This window comes from Erithacus rubecula (genome assembly GCF_903797595.1).
Source record: "Erithacus rubecula genome assembly, chromosome: 20".
Lineage (NCBI taxonomy): Eukaryota > Metazoa > Chordata > Aves > Passeriformes > Muscicapidae > Erithacus > Erithacus rubecula.
In genome coordinates this window covers 11,240,128-11,265,552 of record NC_136672.1, presented here as the reverse complement: position 1 = coordinate 11,265,552, position 25,425 = coordinate 11,240,128, and the positions used below count along the sequence as shown (strand labels likewise).

Here is a 25,425-nt window from a genome sequence, read left to right as displayed (position 1 = left end):
TGGCAGGGGTTTGGCCCTGCACACCCCCAGCTCTCACATCCCCCTCGACCCTGTGAAATCCCAGCAGCAGCAGTGTGACACCCTCAGGAGACTGCCAGGAGTGAAATGAGGTGAGCTGGGGGAAACCTGCGAAGATGTCCATGCAAACACCTCAGCAGAGTGTGCCTTGCACCTCGGTGAAGTGATTTGACACAGCACTAATTATGCAAATTAATCATCAGTAAATTAGATCCTTGGTTATTTATTTATTTTGCATTCTGCGCCGCAGCCCAGCAGGAGCAGCACCCGGAGAGAGGAGCGGCTCCGCTCCGGCTGGGAAGGAATGTCTGGTAACATGTTGCATGATCTGGCCTCCCCACATTCCTTCTCAGACGAAATTCAGAATTGATTTGCTGGTATCACACCGCTCCCAGCCCTCAATATGTCATGGCAGCTAATGAACCGTGCCAGGGACACATTTATAACCCACTATTAGCTGCTTCCATCGCAAAGAGATGATTTTTTTTTTTTCCTCTTTGCTCTGATGTTCTAAAACTTGCAAAAACAAACCAAACATCACACACACAGAAAAAAAAACCCCAATCACCAGCGACACCAAAATCTTGAATGTCAACTACTTGTGTGATCCCCTTTTCCCTCTTGGACCCAGCTCTGATGCAGTGACAGAAAAGGCCCTGGACAATCACCCAAAACAGCCGAGATTTTCCCCAGGAAGGCAGGGACACTCCCCTTCACCCACCCCACATCCACACATCACGACGGCAGCGACAACTCTATCGGGGGAACAAGAGCTAATTAAATTTACTGGGATCATCGAAGAGGAAATTATTTCACATCCTGCACGTAATTTACTATCTGAAAGCATGAATGGCCCTGTTTCATCAGAGATCCGTTCCCTCCAAACGCTCAGCTTTGCTTTTTGGGGGTCGCCGAGGGACGGGCGGGGACGGGCGGGACGGTGCCAGCGGAGCCGGCAGAAACAAACAGCGGCATCCTCGGGGGCTCCCCAGGGAGCAGCAGCTCTGCCACGCAGGGAGAGCAGCCTCCCGAGGGGCTCTGCCGGCTGCCAGGAGGGACGATCCTCCCATTCCCATCCAGGGATTCCGCGCGGAGCTGCTGCTGCTCCTCCGCATCCCGGGGGCGCTCGGCTTGTGACCCGGCACTGCCACTCTGTCCCGCCGAGCAGCCCCAACTGGGCACCGCCGAACCCCCCTCTGCTGCTCCATCCAGGAGGAGCCTGGACCGGGCACAGCAGGATCCAGGGAGAGGAGGGTTTTACCGCAGGGAACCTTCACCTTGGCTGTGCTGCTCACCTGGACCAGCCCCGAGCACCTGAGTTTCCCCAGAGCAGCTGCAGGATATTCCCTGGGGCTGCAGGATGAGCCATTCCCCAGTGCTGGGGCTGTGACTGTGGCCCCAGGGATGGGCACACACCCCTGGCACAAAACCAGCACCTCTCTGGTGGAGCAAGAGCCACCAGGGCCGGGCTCCCCCAAGGACCTGCCCTGTGTGGAGACCCCCAGCTCCAGCCCCTCTCCCTCAGTGCTTCCCTCTCTCTGCCCTGCTAACATCTCTCTCCCCTCACACAGAAGTGATGATAAGTAGCAATAATTCTGCTTCTGTATTTGTGTCACCAAAACTTCCAGCTAATTCCTGTAGCTGCCAGCATGGAGGCACTAATACCTCTGTGAAAGACAAAGCAATTCTTTATAAACATAGCTTGCTCCTGCCATTGGCACCACCCGAACCACCCAACCCCTGGGCTGCTGTCAGTATCTTCCTTTTAACTAGCAGAGGGGGGAAAAAAAGGGAATTTTTTCTCCCCAAAAATCATATTCCTGCTCCTCCCCAGGTGACAGCTCTGCCTGCCCCAGACAGAGGCACAGAGACTCACTGTGCTCCAGTGGCTCCAGCTGGATGGAGACACCGTGTCTGCCACAGCACCCTCTGCAGCACCAGACCCTGCTACCCTGTGGGCCTGCTCTCAAGACATTAAAACGAGCCATAAAATGACAACTGAGGTGAAATAAGAGATGTGAGGAGCAGGGAGAATGTAAATGGTGGCATTGGCAGCAGCACAGCACCCACAAAGTTGCATGTCAGCACTGGGGAGGGGACACAGCTCCTGCATCCTGGGGGTCCCTGTCCCCCCCTCAGGTGCTGCCCTATGGAGCTGTAGGGGACTCAGAGCCCCTGAACAAGGTGCCCCCAGCCCTCCCCAGCTGGCACCAAGCCCCCAGACCCAGGAGCAGCCCCTGCCCCAGGCGGGCACATCAGCCCCAGCTCAGAGCTCAGCAGGCAGAGGGAGGGCAGAGCTGCAGTTAATGAGCTCCTAACTGAGGCTGGAATAGCTGGGAGCAGGGGCAGCACACCTGGCTGACCTACATAGAGCTGATGGAACATTCACCACCAATGGCCCGTGCAGGGAGAACCTCCTGTAGTGCAGAGCTTCATGCAGTGGAGCCTCTGCCTCCATCCCCTGGCTCAGCTCTCTGAGGGGTTTATGGGGACAGGCAGAGGCTGGGCAGGGAGAACAGGAGCTGCACCCCTGCACTGGGGTTTTGGCCAGATGCTCACCAGCATCCCAAACACAGCTCCCAAAGCCAGGGGCTCACAGCCTGGGCAGGGCACTGGGATCCTGCTTTGGCTGCTTCCCGTTCCATCCCAGTGGATCCCTCCACCTCCATCCCCAGCTGCTACACGGGAAAGTGCCAGGGATGCTCTGGAGGCACCAGCACGAGCTGGGCCCAGGCACCAGAGCCAGCTCCAGGTGTGTGACACCTGCAGCTCCCAGAGGAGGGGCCCTGGAACAGCCCTGAGCCGAGGAAAGGGGACCAGCTCCCTGTGAACTGCCCTTAAAAATATTTCCATAACACTTCATAGCCAACCTGCGGTACCACCTCCAGTAATTACCAGCTACATTTTAATTAAACATTGATTAGCAACTAATTAGTCTAATGATTAGTCACCTGAAGGAGACAAAGCAAAATACTGGGGCTGCCAAGATAGGAGCCAGAGAAGGCAAATGATGAAAGATGAGAGGAAGCTGAAATTCCTCCTCTACTTCCCTCTGGGCCAAACATTTCCTCACGGTTTGGCCCTTCACAGACGAAGCTTCGAGGTGAATTTTCCTAATTGTGGCAATTCTGTCAAGAGTCTCAAGTGAGTGGTGGGGAGGAGACTGAGTTATTTCATCTTTCCCATCAGATCTCAGGTTGTTCATGTAGCTAAAGAGCCTCTCCCAGCCCGAGGAGACTCAGACAAAGTCCAGGGAGACTTTTGTGCCTTCAGTCCTGCAGTGTCCCGAGGAGATCCCTGCAGAGCACAGGAGCCCCTGGGCAGCAGCAGCACGTCCCTGCCTGTGGCCACTGCACCCCCAGACCCGGGCTACTGTCCCCTGCCTGTGGCCACTGCACCCCCAGACCCCCAGCACTGTTCCTCCCCATCAGACCCGGCCCCAGCACTCTGCTCCCCCTCCCCAAGAGCTGCCCCTGGCCCAGGATGTGCAGGGCTCTGTCAGGACCAGCCGAGCCCAGATCCCTGATCCATCCCCGGGCTCTGGGACAGGGCAGGGGGCTCAGAGCCCTCGGTGCAGCCGGCAGGGCACGGCACAGCCCCCCGGTGCCAACCCTCGGGGGACCCGGGATGGGGACCCTGCAGCACCCACCCACCCACCCAGACATCGGCTCACGGCACCCCAAAATCCCCCAGATGCATCCCCCGCACCCCGAATCCCCCCGTACCCCGAATCCCCCCCGTACCCCGAATCCCCCCCGTACCCCGAATCCCCCCGAACCCCGAATCCCCCCCGCACCCCGAATCCCCCCGCACCCCGAATCCCCCCGAACCCCGAATCCCCCCGCACCCCGGGGCCGCGGCTCTGCACTCTCAGGTGGGAGAGCCGGGCCGGGTCCCGGAGAGCAGCGAGGTTTGGGCTCAGCCCCGACCCCCGGCTCCTCCCGGGCTGCTCCCCGCACCCCCACTCACCCACCGGGGCGGTGCTGGATGAGATGTTTATTATTTCCCTGGTCCCTTCTGTGAGATAATCCTATTTACCTCCATCACTCATGCCTCAGAAAATCACTCTGGCTGAGGGTTATGAAAGCACTTCCAGCTCTCCCGGCGCTCCGCAGCTCCCTCCTCCCCCCGGCTCCTCTCCCCTTCCCTCCGCAGCCCCTTCCCTCCCTCCCCTTCGCCCTCCTGCAAGTTTGAGCCTCGTCGGGGTCCTTCCCGCTGCCCCTGCTCGTTCCAGCTCCTCTCGGGAGTTTTACGGGAAGGTGAAGCAATAATGCTGAGCGCAGCCCACAGCGGCTTGGACCCACCCGGGGAGGGCTGGGGAGGCCTGAGCAGCCATCGGCATCACTCCCACCGCTGGGGCACAGGGAAAACCCCCGAGGGGTCACCCAAAGGCCGGGCAGGGTGGGGTGGGACAGTGACTAACGCGGTTCAGGAGCGTTCTGCAGCCCAGCCTGGCCAGCGGGAGCAGGGCAGGAGCCCCCGAGCCCTGCAGGGACCCGCACTGCGGCGCGGGAAGGGTTAAACCAAACCCTCAGGCTGTGCCTGCACGGGCAGGGCCCAGGGACATCGATCCTCACACCTCTCCTCAGCCGGGATCAGCACAATCAATGGGGTCGGGTCAGGGGGAGGCAGCTGGGTGGATACCGATCCCTTCATCCTCCTCCTCCTCCTCCTCAGCCCCTGCTGGGAACTCCCAGAGCTCCGAGACCTGTGTGCCTGGAGCTTCCTCGGTCTCCCTGCGGACTGGGACACCCGGGATCAGCCAGGGGATGTCCTGGGCAGAGCCTCTGCTGTCCCTGTCCTGCCCAGGGGACGCAGCTCCCAGCCTGAGCCTCACCCAGCTGAGGGCAGGGCAGGAGGGGCAGCAGCTCAGGCTGTGCCTGTTTCAGGCTTCCACAAAGCAATCTGCTCCTTGGGCTCCTCTGTTCCTCCCTCTTATGCAACTGCACAAAATGTAGAGGAAAACAATCCCCTGGATGCTAATTTATCTGAGGAGCTCGAGCAGCTTTGCACAAGGCAGCAGTTTCAGCAGGAAAAAAACAAAGGGAACAGCCATGTCTGAAAGGCTGCTCTGAAATCTGCCCTGCCTGGTGGGACCCTGCACTGCCCAGCTCCCCACAGGGGTCCCTGCCCACATCCCTGCTCCCTGCATCCATCCCTGCTCCCTGCATCCATCCCTGCATCCATCCCTGCTCCCTGCATCCATCCCTGCTCCCTGCATCCATCCCTGCATCCATCCCTGCTCCCTGCATCCATCCCTGCATCCATCCCTGCATCCATCCCTGCATCCATCCCTGCATCCATCCCTGCTCCCTGCATCCATCCCTGCATCCATCCCTGCTCCCTGCATCCATCCCTGCTCCCTGCATCCATCCCTGCTCCCTGCATCCATCCCTGCATCCATCCCTGCTCCCTGCATCCATCCCTGCATCCATCCCTGATCCCTACACCCAAGGGCCTGGGCACTTACCTGGGGGTGCCAGAGGGTCCCTGTGGCCAGGGCAGCAGCTGTGTGCCCCCATACTGCCCCCCACACACAGCCGAGCCCCCCACAGCCCCTCACCTCTGACAACTGCAGGTTTCATGGAGCAAACCAAGGATTTTAGAGCAGCTGAGGCAGGGGATTGATTTCTTGCTTTGCTTTAAGTGCAGCTAATGTAATAGGTAATTTATTTAAATTGATAGGAGAGAGAGAAACTATGTTTTTCTGTCCTCTGAGAGGATTCTGCCGTGTTGGGTGACCCAGGTGAGCTGCAGAGCTGGGCTCAGGGCCCTGACACCTCCCAGTAGCTGCCTTGATCAGCTTGTCATCTTCTTCAACTCATTACAGCCATTTTAGCAAACAACCACTATGGATTTTTTGCTACAGCAGCTCTTTCTGTGTCAGTTGTGTGTGAGCTGGTACCTGCCTTAACCTCTTACAGTAAAGCTTTCCCCCAGGAAGGGCTCAGGGATCCCCACAACCAGGGAGAGGGGGTGAGGGGTCCCCCTGTGCAGACAGCTCAGCCCAGGGGCTTCTCCTGCCACCTGAGCCTGTTCCTGGCTGGGGTCTGTCACTGCAGCCCCTCGGGGATGCTCAGAGCCCCTCGGGCACACTGAGTGCAGGGACAGCCCTGCACTGAGAGTGGCTCTAACACCTCTGGGAATCACCTTCAGTGCTCTCCACAAGATCCCTGCTTGTGCTGAGCCTCAAGCAGCACGTCCCCACAATATCTCCATTAATGAGTTAACTACTCCATTAAATCGCTGTAATTCTGTGCCCAGCTCTTCTCTCCCATCCTGATGAGGCCCTTCCCTGCTGCCCCAAAGTCATGGGGTGTGGGGACACATCCTGCAGACCCAGAGAAGTGGGCAGGGCTCTGGGAGGGCTGCAGGGGAGTCCTTCCCTCTGGGAAGTCCTGCAAGCTGCATCTGAGACCCCAATAATCAACAGGGGCTGAGGTGGGGGTTAAACCCTGGGTGGAGGCTCCTTGGCACCTCCATCCCTGCATCCCCAGTGATCCCAGAGCCTCCCCAGCTCTGGCAGGAGCCAGCCCATGGCTCCAGGTGCCAGGTGCCAGGTTTGGAGCTGCTGCTGCTCAGTCTCCCACAGGTGATCCTGCTGCTGCTGCGGCTGCACCGAGCTCGCTGCAGATCTGATTACACCATAAGGAACAGCAGAAATGCAACTTGTTGCCTATTTCCCAGAGTAATTAATTTCATCTGTATTGAACAAATGACATAATTTGAGGATTTCTGGGTTATGGATTAAGTAAAGACCAGATGAGAGCATCCTCATTGGCTCGGAGATTAATTAACAGTGTGAAGAGAAGTGAGGCGAGCTCTCTCCTCTGCCTTGGCTGCTGTGGTTTTAATCCACCTGCCCTGCACTGTCCTGGGAAGCAGCACTGCCATGGGTCGGGGCAGGGGAGCTCCAACCCCACACCAGGACACTGGGGAGTGCCAGGGAGTGAAGCCACACTTCCCATTTCCTGCTCCATCCCCCTGATCCAGACCCCACACCCAGATCCACCTTCCCTGTCCTGCCCTGCTCCATCTCCTCCGTGGGCACAGCCTCAGGGCAAAGATCTCCCCACACACCTTCAGCTTTTCTGTGTGGGGCCAGGCAAACGGGGCCTGCTGCAGCTTTTATTCATGAGCCAGGCATTTATTTAATGTGCCTTGCAATGCAGGATCTTTGATCCAGAGCAGCACCTAATTAATTATTTTCCCTTCTTCTGCACCATCCCCTCACCGAGCACTGAGGCCCCGAACGGAAAAGCTCCCTTCCAATGACTCTGCATAATGAGATGGATTTGGACTCCAGCAAATTTGTTCAGTTTTATGGAGTATTATATGAAAATGCTGTGAAATTAAGTTCTGTCTCTGCTATCACGCCGTGGCCATCAGAGCGCTTTTATGTGCAGTGCTGAGACTAAAGGAGGGGAGAGGGAGCCCTTGCAGGAGGGATGTGGGACTGGGGAGAGGGAGGAGCGTGCAGTGGGATGACATGGAGCAGGGCTCCACGGCACATAATGAAGCAAACAAGAAAGAGATGCAGATTGGGAGGCTGCGAGCGAAGGACGCGCAACTGGAGCGGCGCAGGGGGAGGCGCCGGCACCGGGGAGGATGAGGAGCTCCCTCCTTCCTCTCTGCTCCAGGAGCCACACCTGGGACAAATGCCACATCCTGGAGGACACACACGACTCCCTGGGGGAGCTGAGCTTGTCCAGCACACCTGCCTGGCCTTTCCTGCCTCCAGCTCCTCCCTGAGCCAGCTCCCTCGCTGCCTCTCAGCCCTTCCTGCTCCTTCCCTCTCCTCATCTCCTCCCGCCCCTGCCTCCCACCCCCTCCTCTTCTCATCAGCCCTCCTCCCCTGCATCTACCCCAGAGTGAGCTATTTTTTCCCTTGGCAACTTTATAACCCGTCTCCTTGCCTGACAGCAATTAAGTAGATGCTTCACTTCCAATCCCACGGCCCATAAACACCGGGAAAAGAAAATGTTATAAAGAAGCAAACGATCAGATCTCCACACAGATGTACAGACAGATGGGGACAAACGGGGGGGGGACAGCTGAACCCCTTCTTTGTGCACAGTCTGGACACCCCACACACCTGAAGCCCCCAAAAAGCACAGCAGAGGGGAGAGGTTTCCAGAATGCAGGGGAAGGAGAGCAGCACCATCCATCCCTACGGCTCCCCCGTGCCAGGGCTGCCTCTCCTCACAGCTCTAGCACTCACAGAGAAATGAAACGGCCAAAAACACACTAAAAAAAGAGAAAAAGGCAGCTCACTCACACCCCCCACTGTGATGGATGGGATTTTTTGGTGCCTGACAGCCCTGAGCCTCTGGGGACCAGCACTGATAAATCACACCTTTCAGTTTGCCGTGAACATCTTCACTTCCCCAGCCTGGCCGGGCATTGACACGGCCCTGGCACGGCCCTGGCACGGCCCTGGCACAGCCCTGGCACAGCTCTGGTACAGTTCTGGCTCTCCTGAGCCCCAGGAGCTGCTCCCCCCGACCCTGCCGTGCAGAGCACCGGGAATGTGCTGGAATGAGCCCCCGGGAGCAGCCCCAGCAATGCCCTGCCCAGGGCTCCTCCTGCCCTGCAGGGGCTGGGCAATATCAGCACAGCTTGGCTGAAATCAGCTCCTGCCTGGAGGAGCTGAAGCACAAACTAAGAAACCAGCAACCAGTCAGCAAGAGAGTACAAAATCCAGGGATTACTGAGAAGCTCTAGACGTGGCTGTGAATCCAACAGCTGCAGCAGCATCTCCAAGCTATTGAGAGAAAAATCAAGATGTGGACAGAACTAGATTTGCCATAGGTGAAAAATGGCTCAATTATTTCTGGTGCCAGAACCACAGAAGGACACTTCTCTCTGCTCCCGATCCACAACCTCCCACCAATTAGCAGAGCTCGCAGAGAGACAAATGCTCCGAGCTCAGGAGGAGCCCAGAGAGAGACCCAGTGCCTGATGCCACGGCACAGGGTGACAGCCTGCAGGAGCAGGACACCCCTGAGCCGAGCAGCACTTGAGGAAGCAACGGGGATCAAGAATTCCTGAGCCTGGAGAGGCTCTGAGTGGGATGGAGGAGCAGTGCTGGCTGAGAGAGCAGAGCTCTGAGCAGCATCCAGCCCAGCACAGCTCTCTGGAGCTGGGTGCAGGACACAGATAATCACAGGCATTTGCTCCCCAGCGTCTCCACTCAGCTCTTTGCAGGGATCTTTTAAAACTACCAACGCATAAAACAAAATTAAAAAAAAAAAAAAGTTACCAGGAAGGCCTGTCCCCTCCCTGCCAAAGTTCGGAACATGCTGTCATCAAGAAAAATGATGCTGGCAAGAGAGAAACCCGCTGGGGCTGCTGGCAATTTCCCAGGCTCCAGCCCCGATGAGTGTTTATCAATAATTCCAGGATGTGCTGTCGCAGGCGCTGACGGGGCGCGGGCAGCGAGTGTCAGCGCGGCACGGGCGGGAGCGGGACCTGCGGGGAATCCGTGCGGGGCTGAACCGGGACCTGCGGGGAATCCGTGCGGGGCTGCACCGGGACCTGCGGGACCTGCGGGGAATCCCTGCGGGGCTGAACCGGGACCTGCGGGGCTGAAACGGGACCTGCGGGGCGGGGAATCCGTGCGGGGCTGCACCGGGACCTGCGGGACTGAACCGGGACCTGCGGGGCTGCACCGGGACCTGCGGGACCTGCGGGACCTGCGGGGCTGCACCGGGACAGGGGACACAGCGCGTCCCCCTACGGGACCCAGCGCAGCCACACCAAACGAGGCTGTGCCACAGTAACATCGCTAAACACCTCCAAGCCGCGCTCTGTAGCCTATGCACCAGCCAAAATATATTTAGCTGGTTTTCTCCGTATTTTACTGCCCAGTTGTTTTTCTGCGTATTTTACTGTTTCTTCACACGCTTGTTTTTCTGTATATTTCTTAGTTAAAACAGTATTTATAACAAACACACAAAAGAAACAATTTTAAATATTTTTCTACAACTTACTAGAACCCTTCAAAACCACTAAAACATAAATTATGTTAAATTTAAAAACTCCAAAACTAAAAAAACAAAATACCAAAATCAAAAAACCCAAAATAAACAACAAAATTCTAAACAACCAATCATCCTGGTGTGGCCATAATGGATTGGTGACACTGTTACATTTATGGGTATTTCAGGAGAAAGAAAAAGGGTGTTCACATGTTCTTGTTGTATTATTTAAGAGAAGCCATTTGAGAGCACAGGAGAAGCAGCGTCTGCTCCCAAAAGGAGGGAAAATAATGGAGGGGAATATTTGCAAAAAGCTCAGTTAAGTAAATATTTTATGCCAAATAATGTTAAGGCTTTTGAATGATGCATGCAGGAGAGTTGAAAGGAGGTGAGGCGTGGAGCCAGGAGCGTGTGCTGAGCGTGGAGGTGCCGGTGAGGGCAGAGCTCGGTGCCCTCCCGGGGCACTGCCCCTCACCCGGCACGGCTGTGCCACCCGCAGGACCCTCGCGGGACAGAATCGGCCCTGCAGGAGCAGCACAGGGAGCAAAGCGCGGGCAGAGGCTCTGCCCCGGTCAGGAGGAAGAGGCAGCCAGGCTGGAGCCGGGGAGGAGAGCAGGGCCAGCGCCCAGCAGGGATTCTCCGGGCAGAGGAATTCTCCTCCCGGCAGGCGCGGGGCGAGCAGCTGGCACGAGGGAAGCACGGAGAGGAGTAAAATACCATTAAGTGTAATAAGGAATGTACTTAATCAATGAGCTCAGCGGCTGAGGATCAATGGGAGGCAGACACAGCCATTAGCTGAGCAAGCTGAGCAAGAGCCGCAGGCCCGCGGGGCGGTCGATGCCGGGATTAACCAGGCTGCACAGGAAGCTCCCAGCGCAGAGCAGAGCCGGGCTGCAGCCACGGGGCTGAGCCTGCGCTGCTCCACAGCGCTCAGACCCCACCGAGCAGCAGAAACAGCAGAAACAGGAGCCCAGGCCATGGGGGGCTCCCTTCTCCAGCAGGGTGAAATCCCAGCCCTGACCCCGGGAGCTGCTCCCAGCCCTCCTGCTACTCTGGACACGGGCTCCATCCCTGCTCCATCCCACATCCATCCCTGCCCCATGTCCCACATCCATCCCTGCTCCATATCCCACATCTATCCCTGCCCCATGTCCTACATCCATCCCTGCTCCATATCCCACATCCATCCCTGCTCCATATCCCACATCCATCCCTGACCCATCCCAGCTCCATCCCACATCCATCCCCGTTCCATCCCGGTCCATCCCCGTTCCATCCCTGCTCCAACCCGTTCCATCGTCCGTTCCATCCCTTTTCATCCCGTTCCATCCCGTTCCATCCCGTTCCATCCCATCCCATCCCGTTCCATCCCGTTCCATTCCCTCCCCGCCGCTCCCGGGACCCCCCGGTCTCTCCCGCCCCCGCCGCGGCCGCTCAGCGCCCCCTGCCGGCCCGGCCCGGCCACGCTGGGGGGGTCGGGGGGTCCCTCCGGGGTTCCAGGGGTCCCTCCTGGGGTCTCTCCGGGGTTCCAGGGGTCCCTCCGGGGTTCCAGGGGTCCTTCCCGGGGTCTCTCCGAGCCCCCCGCCCGTAGCAGGTTCCTCGCCCAGTGCCGCATCCCCGCGGGCGCTGCCCGACCCTTTCCTGCAGGGGCCGTTTCGGGGCTCTCTGCAGTCACCCCCAGGCTGGAGAGCGAGTCCAGCCCCGCGGGCAGACCTGCGGGGACACCCCACAGCTCCCGGGGGTGAGATTCAAACTCCTGCCTGCTGGTACCGGCAGCCAGCTCCTGCCCAAGAGCCCCCCACAGCACTCAAAGCTGCTTTTCTCACCTCCTTCCTCCTTCCCAGCCCTTCCAAGCAGCTTGGCTGGAGCACCTTCCTCCCTCCATCTGCCTCGGGGCTCGGGCCAAGAGCTGCTCCCGGCTGCACGCCATAGCCTGTCAGTGCTGCCCTGCTCCCGGTGCACACCCATCACACCCACACCTGCCCAGGTGCATCCCACCCCCGACAGCTCCACACAGCTCCCCCACAGCTACAGCACCCTGCTTCTGCCCATGGGGCATTAACCAGCACTAACCACACGGTGCTGGCACCCAGGTTTCAGTAACACTGCTGGGTTTGTCATCTTTATCCAGCCCCTGGTGCCCAGCTCTGCCCGGGCAGCCACGGGAGCTGCAGGTTTGCCCACGGCGTGCTCAGCACATCAAAGGCTGCAAACAGGCTGGGACACCCAGCAGGACAATTCCCCTGGCAGGAGATTTATTTGGGCTCACATTCTCTGTTTCCAGCCCCTCATCAGTGCTCACAGGTGATCTGGAGCACAAGGGCAGGATGAACAGTGGCAGCTCCAGCAGCCTTGGCAGGACAGGGCTGGCAGCCTGTGCTGCTCTACCAAGGTATTGAGCAGCCTAGGCCACAGTTCATACCAGGAGCACCAGCCAAGCTGTTTTCAGCTGTGCTTATCAAACATTCATCAAGGCTATTGAAACATAAACTGTGCTAAACTGGGAAAGAAGAAGCTGAAAAACAGAATACCAGGATTGCAAGAACTAAGATAAAGAAGGGCAGTGAAGCACTGGACCAATCATATTTCCTGCAAGGAGAGTGCAGAGCTTGTGGACAAGATCAAGTAATGTGTGATCACCTGGACTGTAGTTTTAGAACCTATAAAGTATAAGTAGGGCATAAGGTAAACCATAAAGTGGCTTCTGCTTAATCACATTGGTTACTTGTTCAGAGCTCCTTTGCTCCTGCCTGGTGCCCTTGGAGCTCCCTGCCTGTTCTCAGGGGTGCTTCCAAAGATGCAGGATTGGTGCCAGCAGCACGGAGCTGGTGCTCCAGAGGATGCTGAGCAGGGACATGGTGGGTCCAGAGCAGCCCCACACACAGAACCAGCACCTGGGGTGCTGTTAGTGCAAAATCAGCCCTTTCAGCTGGAGCTCGCAGTGTCCCCAGGCAGCGTGGCCAAAGGTGATGTTCTTTATCTGTGCCTTGTGCTCCTCAGATACTGGTATCAAAATGTGCCTTGAAACTCTCCTGACATGGAGTATTCCTCAGAGATTAGGGCAGTGCTTCCCTCTCCCTGCTCTCCTCCCTCCCGATGGACAAGATACCTTATCAGCACCTTCTTATCAGCACCTTCCCTGCACTCTTAGCACTGGCTCAGGGACTTGGTGACCCACCTCAGAACAGCACCTGAATATTTAAGACCTTCCCTGAGATGGGCAAGTGATAACATCTTTTATCGTGAGCCCTTTAAACCCTCATTCCTGCCAGGAGATTCTGTCCTCAAGGAAGAACAGTATTGAACCCAGGGCAGCACAGGCAGATAAAAACGAGTTCCTCCAGTGAACATTGGTGTTGGGCTGGGAGAGAGGGGTGCTGGAGTGGCAGAGAAGGTGCTGGGGTGGCAGCAGGACACTGAGCTCAGGAATGCTGGCTCAGGGCTGGGAGTTCAGGGCAAGATCCACCCCAACATTCCCACTACCTGCAAAAGCCTAACTGCACTCCCAGCTGGTGTCAGCCCTGAGGTCCCTGCTGGGATCTCCTGGACCTCTCCCAGTGTCCTTGCAAGATTATCCCATGTCACAGCACGGAAACATCCACATTGGAAGAGACACCAACATTCCTCAACAAATCCATGCTGATGCTCAGGACTACAAAGAACTCTTTGTAGTCATTCCATCCAGAAAGAACAAACCCATGTGCCTAACACTCATCTACTCAGTTCAGTCTTGGGGAGAAACATCAAGGAATGACCCCAGACAGGGCTGGGAAATCCAGGTGGAGACAGCTCTGCTTGGTGAGGAGAGGGTGGCAGGCAATTAGGAAGCAAAGCACCAAGGAATAAATCTGCAACCTGAGAAAGGGAGATCAGCAAAGACATAAAGGTTGGGAGTTCAGAGCCCAGGGAACCAAGGCAACCTCTGTTATATAACTCTCCAAAAGCCTTTAACTCAGTTTTTCAGAGAATTGAGTCGTCAGCAATGATTAAACCCCAGAGAAGCCATAAAGCAGCAGATATTGATATGATGGGATGCTGATACAGCGAAGCTCAGCAGTGCACGAGCAGATGAGGGTCACCCATGGCGAGCAGTGGGAGCTGGGCTGATGGGACACGGGAGCTCCAGAGCTGGGATCACCCTCAGCAGCATCTCTGGGGGCTGATGCACGGCCAGGATCCAAGGAAGAGCCTCCTCCAGCAGCTCAGCAAAGCCAAGAGGGCAAACCCAAGCTCCTCCCTGAGCCCCCAGCTCAAGGTGGAGGAGCAGTCCTGGGGCTGCCCCCCGAGGCTGAGCTGCTGAGCAAAGAGCAGGGCAAGGACAGCACGGGGGGCTCTGGAGGGCTCCCAACCCCCCTGCTCACACCCCAGAAGGGCAGCACCGCTGGGGAAGATGCTGATGTTTGACCCAGGAGGCACTTTCAGATAATCTACGGCAGAGAGACAAACAAGAGACTTGCTCTGATACCGAGCTGCCCGAAGCCACGCACCCATCAGCAGCTGCCAGATTAGATAAGGAGCGAACTTAGTCCCACCCCGCAGGTATTAATGCCGGCTCCCCGCACGGCCGGGCCGTGCTGCTGACGGGCTCAGGATGCTGCTGGCTCTGGGGCTGCTCTGGGCTGCCCTGGCCCCCGCGCGGTGCCTCCCCCTGCAGCCCACCCGCGACAAACTGCTGCTCGTCTCCTTCGACGGCTTTCGGTGGGACTACGACCAGGACGTGGACACCCCCAACCTGGACACCATGGCTGCACAGGGGGTCAAGGCCAAGTACATGACTCCTGCCTTCGTCACCCTCACCAGCCCCTGCCACTTCACGCTGCTGACCGGTGAGTGCCCCGGGGCTGGGGAGGGGCCAGGCAAAGACACCGGGTCAGGAGGTCCTGACCCAGCAGCACACGGAGCTTCAGAGCACACAGGGCAAGAGATGCAGAAATGGTAGATTTAAACCAGACACACAGAAATTCTTCCCTGATTCCCGTATTGCCCCATCCCAGGAAATGTCCAAGGCCAGGGTGGATGGGACTTGGAGCCAACCTGCCCTGGTGAAAGTGTCCCTGCCCATGGCAGAGAGGTGGGATGGGGCAGTTTTTAAGGTCCTTCCCAGCTCAAACCATTCTGGGATATCCATGAACTGAACCTGTATTTGTCAAAGGTAAATAGCACCAGACCAGCTCGATACCCTCCTTTGATAAGATAAATTATTTTTTAAAGAAGGGAGATGCTCTAAATTTAATCTTTCTGGACTTCAGCAGTGCATTTGATACAGTACCACATGGGAAATCATTAGTTAAGATGGAGAAGATGAAGATTAGTACAAAATCTGTAATGTGGGGAAGTGAGAGGCTACAGGAAGAGGACAGAGTGGATGCTGAGAGGAGATTGTCAAGCTGGAGGGAGGGCACCAGGGGAATTCCTGAAGAATCGATTTTGGAACCAATCTTATTTAAGATTTTAATTAATAACCTTGGCATAAAAGAGTGGAGCATGCTAATGAAATGTGCTGATGGGCAAAAGCAGGGAGGCAGCATCAATACGAGGGAGGAGGGGGATATCATACAGAAGGGACTGCACAGTCTTCGGGACCAGAATAATAAAAACAGCACAAAATGTGAGAGTCCAAGAGCATCCCTCCTTCTAACAGAACCTTGTGCTCACTGAGCTCCAAAGTGAAACACCATGTGATTAAATAAACACAGCACATGGGGAACCTGCCCGTGCCCAGAGGGCAGCAATGACCACAGGTGGTGCCAGTGCCTGGCTGGCTCCAGGTGAGACCCACCTGACACCAACTAACCCACAAGGGAGGCAGCACTGCCCCAGCAGCACCTCCCTGCCCCAGGACCCCAGCTGGCAGAGGGCAGGGTTGGGAGGGGCAGAGAAGGGACCCCCAGCACGGCCTGGCTCACCCCTCCTCTCCTCTCTCCCACAGGGAGGTACCTGGAGAACCACGGGGTGATCCACAACATGTGGTTCGACACCAAAACAGGTCTGAGAATGCCCTACTCCATCACCCAGGGCATCAACAGCTGGTGGGACAACGGCAGCCTCCCCATCTGGATCACTGCACAGAGACAGGCAAGTGTGGCCCCTCCTCACACCACAGACCCTGCCCAGACCCTGCCCAGACCCTGCCAAGCTGCCACCCTCCAGGAAAAGCTCCAGGCAGGCCACAATCCCCAGTGGCCAAGAGTTCCCAGCCTCCCTGTGAACGTCAGGCTAATTAGAACAGAAAAAAAACCTGAAATTCCCCAGACACTGGCAGGAATAATTATGATCATTCTACTAAAAATAGCAAAAAATAATAGATGCATTTCAGCTTTATTAAGATATTAATAAAGCAGGTTATCCTGTTTAAAAAAGCCTCAGCTAGCTCCTCAGGGAGGAGCCTGGGAGCTCCACAGCCCCAGGCACATCCAGGGCACCTGGGTGGCAGCACCAGGGGCCACTCCCCTGTCCCCTGGGAACTGCAGCAAGCCCAGCAGCTTCAAAACTGCCTCTGGGGAAATGAAACCCGGCCCAAGGGCTTTGCCCACATTTACCTGCCAAACTGACTTCAGTAAAACACACCTGAATGTCTTGATGGTCAAAAGCCAGAGGGTCCATGCAAGGTGCAAATGGGTCACTGGTTCCAAAGTTCTAACTGGTGTTGAAACACAGTGAAGAACCAGGTGTAAGGGCAATGCTTTCAATTAATCACTTTTAATTGGCAGTAAGCAAAAAACCCTCATCAGAGGCAGAGGTAGACAGTGGGCACAGAAAGAACTAATCATGTTAGGAGGTGGCTGCACTGACAGATGGAAGGAGGCTGCCGAGAGAGTCCAGGTGAGTTTATGGGATGTCTCCACTCACAGGGTTTGAAGACAGGGTCTATCCACTTCCCTGGAACCAAAGCAAAATACCAAGGGGAAGAAGTGTACAAGAAGTTGGTGGAACCCCTGTTGTTCAACTACAGCAATGAAACCAACTGGAGGGAGAGCATCGACACGGCCATGGAATGGTTCACAGCGGAGAACCTCGACTTCATCACGCTCTACTTCGGGGAGCCAGACTCCTCAGGACACAAGTTTGGCCCCGAGTCCACACAGAGGAAAACCATGATCCAGCAGGTGGACAGAACCGTGGGGTACCTGAGGCAGCGCATCCGGGAGAGCGGCCTGGAAGGAAAACTCAACCTGATCATCACCTCCGACCACGGCATGGAGACCGTGATAAAAACCAACGAGATCCACCTCGGCAACTTCAGCAACTTCTCCTTCCAAGACCTCGACTTTGAACTCTTAGATTATGGACCAAGTGGCCTCCTGGTGCCAAAAGAAGGGAAACTGGAGCATGTGTACTCAGTCCTGAAAAACGCCCACCCAAAGCTGCACGTGCACAAGAAAGAAGAGTTCCCAAAGAGATTCCACTACGCCAACCATTCCCGGATCACCCCGCTCCTGCTGTACGGCGACCCAGGCTATGTCATCCATGGGGTAAGGTGCATGCCCAGGAAAATCCTACTGTCCTTTGGGATGTCCTCTCACTCCTCTCCCTCTCACAGCACCCACCCAGCTTTTGGCCTTTGTGCTAATCAGTCTCCATACACACAGGTATAAATTACAGCTCTTTGTATAAACACCTTCTCTGCTGTTTGGAGTATCCAGAAACCTTGGAGTAGGAGTTGCATGAATGCAGAATATCCACTGCAGGATCCTCTCCTAGCCTGACTTAAGCACCAAGGCCAACAGGCAGCTTCCCACTGGAAGCTCCTCAGTACAACAAAATTTGGATGTGCTGACATTTAGGGAGGGAACTCGCAGGATGTAATTGCTTGAGAGCAGTGTCTGGAGCCACCTCCAGCTTCTGCAGAGTTTAACAGATCAACTTCCAGAACTGAAAGGCACCAACCAGACCATCAAACCCCACAGCTGCAGACACAGGAGGTGGGAGATGAGGGGCAGAGGGCTGGGGGTGCTCACGTTGCTGCTCTCCCCTGCAGAGGTACAAGGTCCAGTTCAACAAAGGGGAGCACGGGTTCGACAACGAGGCCATGAACATGAAAACCATTTTCCGTGCTGTGGGACCGGCCTTCAAGACGGGGCTGGTGGTGGAGCCCTTCGAGAGCGTCAACGTGTACGCGCTGCTGTGCGAGCTGCTGGGGATCAGCCCCGAGCCCCACGACGGCTCCCTGGAGGTCACCAAGCCCATGCTGCGGGACCCCACCGACCCGACTGCACCGAGTGAAACGACGACCCCTGGGGGCAATGGTGAGCACCGGGACTCACGGGGGACAGCGGGAGAGGCGGCAGGACGGCCGTGACAGCGGGCACCAGGAACAGCAACAGACACCAGAAGGGGCAATGGGCACCAGGAACGGCACTGGGAGGGGGGAGGGCAATGGGCACCGGGAGCGCACCGGGAGCGCACCGGGATCGGCACCGGGAGCGCACCGGGAGCGCACCGGGATCGCACCGGGAGGGGGGAGAGCAATGGGCACTGGGATCGCACCGGGAGCGCACCGGGATCGGCACCGGGATCGGCACCGGGAGCGCACCGGGATCGGCACCGGGATCGCACCGGGAGCGCACCGGGAGGGGGGAGAGCAATGGGCACTGGGATCGCACCGGGATCGGCCCCGGGATCGCACCGGGATCGGCACCGGGAGCGCACCGGGAGGGGGGAGAGCAATGGGCACCGGGATCACACCGGGATCACACCGGGATCACACCGGGATCACACCGGGAGCGCACCGGGATCACACCGGGATCACACCGGGATCACACCGGGAGCGCACCGGGATCACACCGGGATCACACCGGGAGCACACCGGGATCACACCGGGATCGCACCGGGAGCGCTGCGCTCCGCCGGGATTCCCGCGGGAACAGCGACACCTGGCGGCCGCCGCCGCTCCCGGGCACCGGGCCGTGCCTCCCGCCACCCCCTCCGCCGCTCGGGGACGGGTCCCCGTGTCCCCGGGCAGGGGTCCCCGTGTCCCCGGGCAGGGGTCCCCGTGTCCCCGGGCAGGGGGTCCCCGTGTCCCCGGCGGAGCTGCTCCCGGCCGGGCGGGGGGCGCAGAGTGGGTGGCAGCAGGTGACAGAACGGCCCCGGGGGTGCTGCCCTCGGGCAGGGCTGACACTCACCCCCTCTCTCACCGCAGGTTCGGGCTCTCTTCATCCCGCCATCAAGCTGCCGCTGATGCTGGGACTGGCGCTGGTTCTGGGATGCTGGGGAGGAGTTTTCTAACCCCCACCAGGTAATCGGCCCCAAGGACCCCCGGCAGGACCCGTGCCCACGCAAACACGTGCCCCGTTTGGGGGTGGTCTCCCCGGGTTTCGTCTGCCAATGGAGCCCCGCGCAAACCGCTCCCTGCGGGACACAGCAGGGGTTTCACACCTCGGACAGGACTCTGTTTCTCTTGCTCCCAGTCAGCACTGACACCACCCAGGGCATGGGCTCGGCTGAAGCCAAGGGGTGGGCGCCCTCCTGGACCCTGTCACTGCCCCTGTCCTGGACAGGCTGGACCCTGGCATGAGCAACCACGAGGGGCGAATCCTGCACTGTTGGTGGCCCTGCACGTGGCCGTGTGTGGCTGCACGAGCACAGTTTGTCATTTGCCTTCCCAGTGCAAATTTGTCCAGAGAACCACCAGAACGAGTAACTGCTGATCCAATTCCCCGGCACCTCCAGCCGATCCCTCCAGGCTGCAGAGACCTGAACCGAGCACCAGCAGCGCCGGGCTCTCCTGTCCTGGCAGCCCCCAAGCTGACAACTCTACCAGAACACATGGCAAGGTGGGGAAGGACATGGCTCACAAAGACAGCCACAGCCAGGCTCAGGGAATTGGACAAAATTCCCAAAAACTCTCTAAATTACTGAGGCGCGCTCCTCCAGCATGGCTGAGTCCCTGGAGGGGGAGATGCCTGTCCCAAGATTTGGGGTGACACCAGGATGTGCTGCTGTGGAAGGTGGCACTGATGTCCAGCCTGACACACCCTGTTTGCACCACCCCAAGTGCGGGAGGCAGAACAGCTCCAGAGGGGGTTTGGAGCAGAGACAGTTGATACATATTGAGTATCTGAGTTAATTAAATGCAAACTTGGTTCTGAATGTGCTGGGAGCCTCCCCTGAAAGGCGCCAGGCCCCTCCCAGGGTGGATCCCGGACCTGCCAGGACCAGAGAGGCTCCGTGTGTCTGTGCTGGCCACGGCACCGCCAGCCCGAAGCCTCGGAAGTGTCCCAAAGTCAATCAGCACCTCCAGCTGCTGCCCAAGGAGCCCCAGGTGCCCTCAGCAGCCTCCTGCTTGTCTTTCTGTGCTTTGTGGCTGTGGACAGAACTGGGAAATGCCACCTCTGCACCCCTGTGCAGCAAACCTGCAGCTCCATGGCAGAACTGCTGAGACCTGCCCCAGCTGCAGCCCAGTCAGCTCCTGGCAGCTCTGGGAGGGGCGTTGGTGTGTTTTGGAGAGACAGGGAATGTGGCAGTGCCAGAGCCAGGACCCCCAGCTCGCAGCAAACAGCCCTGAGCCAGGGGCTGGCGGAGCCTGGGGGCTGAGGGAAAAGCCCCTGCACAAATCCAAACCTCCCTGTGGGCTGCAGGAAGCAGCCCAGGGTCCTTCAGCCAGGCTGGGGCTTAGGGGACAGGGAGCAAGACACCTCCCGTCCAGCAGCCCCCCTCCCAGCCCCTGCAGCGTGGCATTCCAGCACCCCCAGACCCCTCCCAGATGCTGTGGTGCCTTTCCCCAACCCTGTGCCTCATCTCAGGGGCTCGATAAACATCTGTTGCCATAGAGACTCGCTCACTGCATCGGCTTCACCCGACGAGATGAAACAAGAGCCGCACCCTCAGAAAAACAGGAAGAAAATGTTTGGCTTGAAACTGTGCTGGGGTGGGGGTCAGGGCGGCGGCGGCTGCAGGGAGGCTCGGAAAGGGGAGTGTGGCCAGCGCCGTGCACACCACTGAAATTGGTGTTAATGATAAGAGAGCACAGAAACCTTCCCCGTTCTCCTGCTGGTGACCTTGGGGCCACCCGTGCAGGTCAGCACAGCCCTGCACACTGGGCAGGCAGCTCAGCTGGTTCCTGGAGATCCCAGCAGAGCTCAGAACCCTCTGGTACCAGCTCTGACTGTCCTCATGCCCAGGCTGCCCAGCAGGCACAGAGCAGGATCACAAACCCATGGAATGGCTTAGGTTGGAACCTCACAGCCCATCCAGAGCCACCCCTGCCATGGGCAGGGACACCTCCCACTGCCCAGGGTGCTCCAAGCCATGTCCAACCCGGCCTTGGGCACTGCCAGGGATGGGGCAGCCACAGCAACTCAGGGCACCCTGTGCCAGGGCCTACCCACCCTCACCAGGAAAAATTTCCCTCATAACATTTTACCTAAATCTCTCCTCTCTGAAGTTTAAAACCACTTCCCTGTCCTATCACTCTCTGGCCATTTAAAATATCAATCTTCCTCTTTTTAATAAGCCTTTAAGTACTCAGAAGGCACAGTGCTCATAGGGTTGGTTCCAGTCTGGTTCCCAGATCCACACAGGGAACATGGGGTTTGTGGTGACCAACCTCCTGACACAAATCCTCATCTAAGAGCTGATTTTTCCTTGGCTGGGAGCAGAAATTGAGTTCCTCACTCCACCAGCAGCATTTGGGTGAGACGGAGCTCAGCCAGAAAAATCCATGGTGAGGAAGTCCTGGAGAAAGGTTGAACCCTTCCATATCCCTGCAGGAGGGTTTCCACTGCCCTTCAGGCACAGCTCGGTGTGGCTGTTTGCACACGGGGCAGCCAAACGTGCGCTGGACACGGGACTCGATCCGTTCCCAGCAGGGATCATCCTCCGAGCCCTGAGCACGCGGGAGCCGCGGGATCTGCTCCTGTTCCTCCGAGCCCCGTACCCATCTCCTGCCCTGCCAACGTCCCGGTCTTCCGGTGTCTGTCCCAGTGTCTGTCCCGGCATTTCAGTGTCTGTCCCGCTGTCCGTCCCGCTGTCCTGCTGCAGTCCCAGTGTCCCGCTGTCTGTCCCGGTGTCCCACTGTTTGTCCCGGTGTCCGTCCCACTGTCCCGGTGTCCCGCTGTCTGTCCCGCTGTCCGTCCCGCTGTCCCGGTGCAGTCCCGGTGTCCCGCTGTCTGTCCCGGTGTCCGTCCCGCTGTCCTGGTGTCCCGCTGTCCCGGTGTCTGTCCCGGTGTCCCGCTGTCTGTCCCGGTGTCCGTCCCGCTGTCCCGGTGCAGTCCCGGTGTCCCGCCGTCTGTCCCGGTGTCCGTCCCGCTGTCCCGGTGCAGTACCGGTGTCCCGCCGTCTGTCCCGGTGTCCGTCCCGCTGTCCCGGTGCAGTACCAGTGTCCCGCTGTCTGTCCCGGTGTCCATCCCGCTGTCCCGGTGTCCCGCTGTCTGTCCCGGTGTTCGTCCCGCTGACCCGGTGCAGTCCCGGTGTCCCGCTGTCTGTCCCGGTGTCTGTCCCGCTGTCCCGGTGTCCCGCTGTCCCGGTGTCCCGCTGTCCGTCCCGCTGTCCCGGTGCAGTACCGGTGTCCCGCTGTCTGTCCCGGTGTCTGTCCCGCTGTCCCGGTGTCCCGCTGTCTGTCCCGGTGTCCGTCCCGCTGTCCCGGTGCAGTACCGGTGTCCCGCTGTCTGTCCCGGTGCCCGTCCCGCTGTCCCGGTGCAGTACCGGCAGTCAGCGGCCGAGGGCCCCCGAGCCGCGCTCAGCGCCCCCGAGCTCCGGCACGGGCGGGGGAAGCGGCTCGCCGTAAAACCCCGGCCCGGAGCATCTCCCCAAACCCGCGGCCCCCGCAGCCACCCGCCCCTGGCCGGCCGCTGCCCCGGGGCCAGTCCGTGCCCCGGTGGCTCCCCCGGGAGGGATCAGCTCCTCGGTGCTGAGGGACAAAGCCGGGAGCCTCCCGCGGCTGCCGCCGGGCCCGGGGCGCTCCCCAGCCCCGCACAAGGCGCAGGGATGCTCCAAGGGATGCCCTGGAGAGCCAGCCCACACCCCAAAATCCCCTCCTGCCCTGACTACGTGCCCGGGCTGACGCGTGCTGCGATGTGCAGGCCAGGCGGGTGAGAGGGATCCTCCCCGCCGAGGGGGTGAGACTGAACCCCCCCCCCACACACAGAACCTCAACTCCCTGCTCCCAGCCCACGAGCCACTCCAGCCCGGCCTCTTCCAAGCCAAACCCAAAACTGCCCAATTTTGCACGTTCTTTGAGCCTTTCCCGGCCCTTCTCCCAGCTCCTCACACCTTGTGCATTGGCAGTGTGGGACATTGTCACCAAACGTTTCTCGATGACAAAGCTCAGCCTGGCCCTGCCCGGACACAGTCGCTGCCCGATCCCCGCGCCTCCTCCCGCCCTCCCATCCCCCCGTAATTCATTCCCCACCGCCCCCCTGCCCGGGCTGGGGGTCACGCAGCAGGGAGAGCCCCGCTGTGTATTGCATCCCAATTTGCCATGCATTTCCACACCATTTGCTTCCTTTTCTTTTTGCTGCACTGGGAAGCTGCTCGCTGCCCAGGGGTCCCGACCACTCCGGGATGGGAACATAACAACAAACATCCAAGGACACGTATTTATTTATGGCACACGGCGTGTGGGGACGCCACTGCCTCCCAAAATGCCAGGTCTGGGGCTGGCACGTGCCCCTCTGACTCCCGCCCAGGGTCACAGGGCCCCGTGGTCCCACCCTGGATGCTGCCCAGCTCCGAACGCGGCTGCCGTACCCAAATGAGATGCAGATCTCCGCGCTTTGATTGGCTGGTGCCTTGGGAAAACAGCCACCATTTGCCCACAACAAACATGGCCACCATGGCCCGGCTGCAGCCTGGGCTGGCCCAGCCTCGTCCTCTGCAGCCAGGGACCTCCAGCACCACTGCAGGGACCGGGCACCCCTGCAATGCCCCTGCTTTGGGGGGGCCAGCACCAAAACAGGGCCCAGGGCCCTGTGGGAACACCCACGGCCCTGATCCCCACCCTGAACCTTGACCCCCACCCTGCACATCCCAGGCCAGGGCTCCTTCCTCTGCAAGCCCCCGAATCGTGGCCATGGCCTCACTCAGCTGCCAGGATGGGCAGAAAGCACAGAGCCCACAGCAGAACTCATTCCCAGTAAACCACTGGGTACAGAACACAGATTTCCAGTGCAGGGAGCAGCAGCACTGCCCTTTTCCCCTCAACAGGCAAAGGGGACTCAGTTCCCCATCCCTTCCTCCAACACCAAACCCCCAGTTCATCCTGACAGCCCGTGCTACAGACATAACACAGAAGGCATGGCATTCCTGGGATGCCTGGCGTACTTGGGGAAAGCTACAAATTCATGTTCCATCAGATTAGTTCGGGGGTCTGGCTCTCATTTTTAAGATGACGACAGTTTTCACGGTGATTGGTGAATTTATTGGCCCCGCTGTGACTTTGCTTGGTGGGAGTGTGGGGCCAAGTTATTCATGAAGTGTTCCTGAGTTTCTCCAGAAAGGTGAAGTCCCTGTCAGGGATGGGAAACACTGAATTCATCAAAATCACACTCACAGGTGGAGCCTCAGGTTTGGCAGAAGCAGGAGGGCATCTCATCCTGCCCCAGGCAGCAGTCCCAGCTGGAGCAGCCCCTGCAGCAGCTCCATCCAGCAATGCCAGGGAAGCTCCAGGGATGGGATGGTCTCCTCTGGCTGAACAGGACACCCCAGAAGCCCTGGAGATACCCCACTCTGCCAGGGGTAAAAAACATGGAGCCCACAGCAGCCCAGGCACTGCTCAGGATGAGTTTTCAGTAAAACCCTGGGAGGATAAAGGAGATTTCTAGCCCAGGGAGCAGCACAGTCCTTTCACCGTCAGCAGGAGCAGGACATGTGGCATGGGGGCTGAGCAGCATTAGGGATCAGTCCCCACAAGGCACAGGGACAATGCTGATGGCACAGCCTCACAAAGGCTGTGATTCCTAAAGAAACAGAAATGGCAAAGGCTGCTCCCACTTCTGACCCCCAGCCCCTCGCCAGCTCAGCAGACAGCGGATGGAGCCTCTCCTCTCACACAGCCTTCCCTTCCTGCCTAGCCCTGCATCCCCGTGGGGAGCTCAGGAACAGCAGCACTGAGGGGCGGCTGGCAGGGGAGCTCACCCAGCATCACCCAAATCAGGGCTCGTTCATCTCTCCGAGCCCGATCCTGCAGCCAGGAGAGCCCCACCGGCTCATCCCCATCCCTCGGCTGCACCCACACGGCCGCGGTGCCGGCATGTCCGTGCACGGCTCAGGCACACGGCGATGGGAGCTCACACAGGGCTGCTGCTAAAATCTAAGAGGTGTCGCACACAAAGAGCCGAGCTGGCAGAAGGTAAATGAACTCCAACAAAAAGTGCGGCGCTGTGTTACAATTCTGTGTCACCTTCGGCTAAAAAAAATGCTCCTACAGCTCTTCTCATCAGTGAACGGTAATTGACGATGAAAACAATGAAAGGTGACAGAGCCCGACCCA

The 25,425-nt window shown here is 58.5% G+C and overlaps 1 protein-coding gene and 1 long non-coding RNA gene across 2 annotated transcripts in view; one reads left to right on the top strand and one right to left on the bottom strand.

Moving 5' to 3' along the window:
* The window catches only part of LOC306810769, a 59,440-nt gene that overhangs the window by 32,566 nt on the left and 1,449 nt on the right, over positions 1 to 25,425 (bottom strand). The gene's annotated exons all lie outside the window — the stretch shown is intronic.
* Positions 14,590 to 20,131, top strand: ENPP7 (ectonucleotide pyrophosphatase/phosphodiesterase 7; the record flags this gene model as incomplete). Its single annotated transcript, XM_079323207.1, has 6 exons — positions 14,590 to 14,824; positions 15,928 to 16,073; positions 16,850 to 17,470; positions 17,977 to 18,244; positions 19,138 to 19,233; positions 19,604 to 20,131. 5 exons carry the CDS (start codon positions 14,590 to 14,592, stop codon positions 19,221 to 19,223), a joined length of 1,356 nt encoding a protein of 451 aa, XP_079179333.1. The 3' UTR covers positions 19,224 to 19,233; positions 19,604 to 20,131.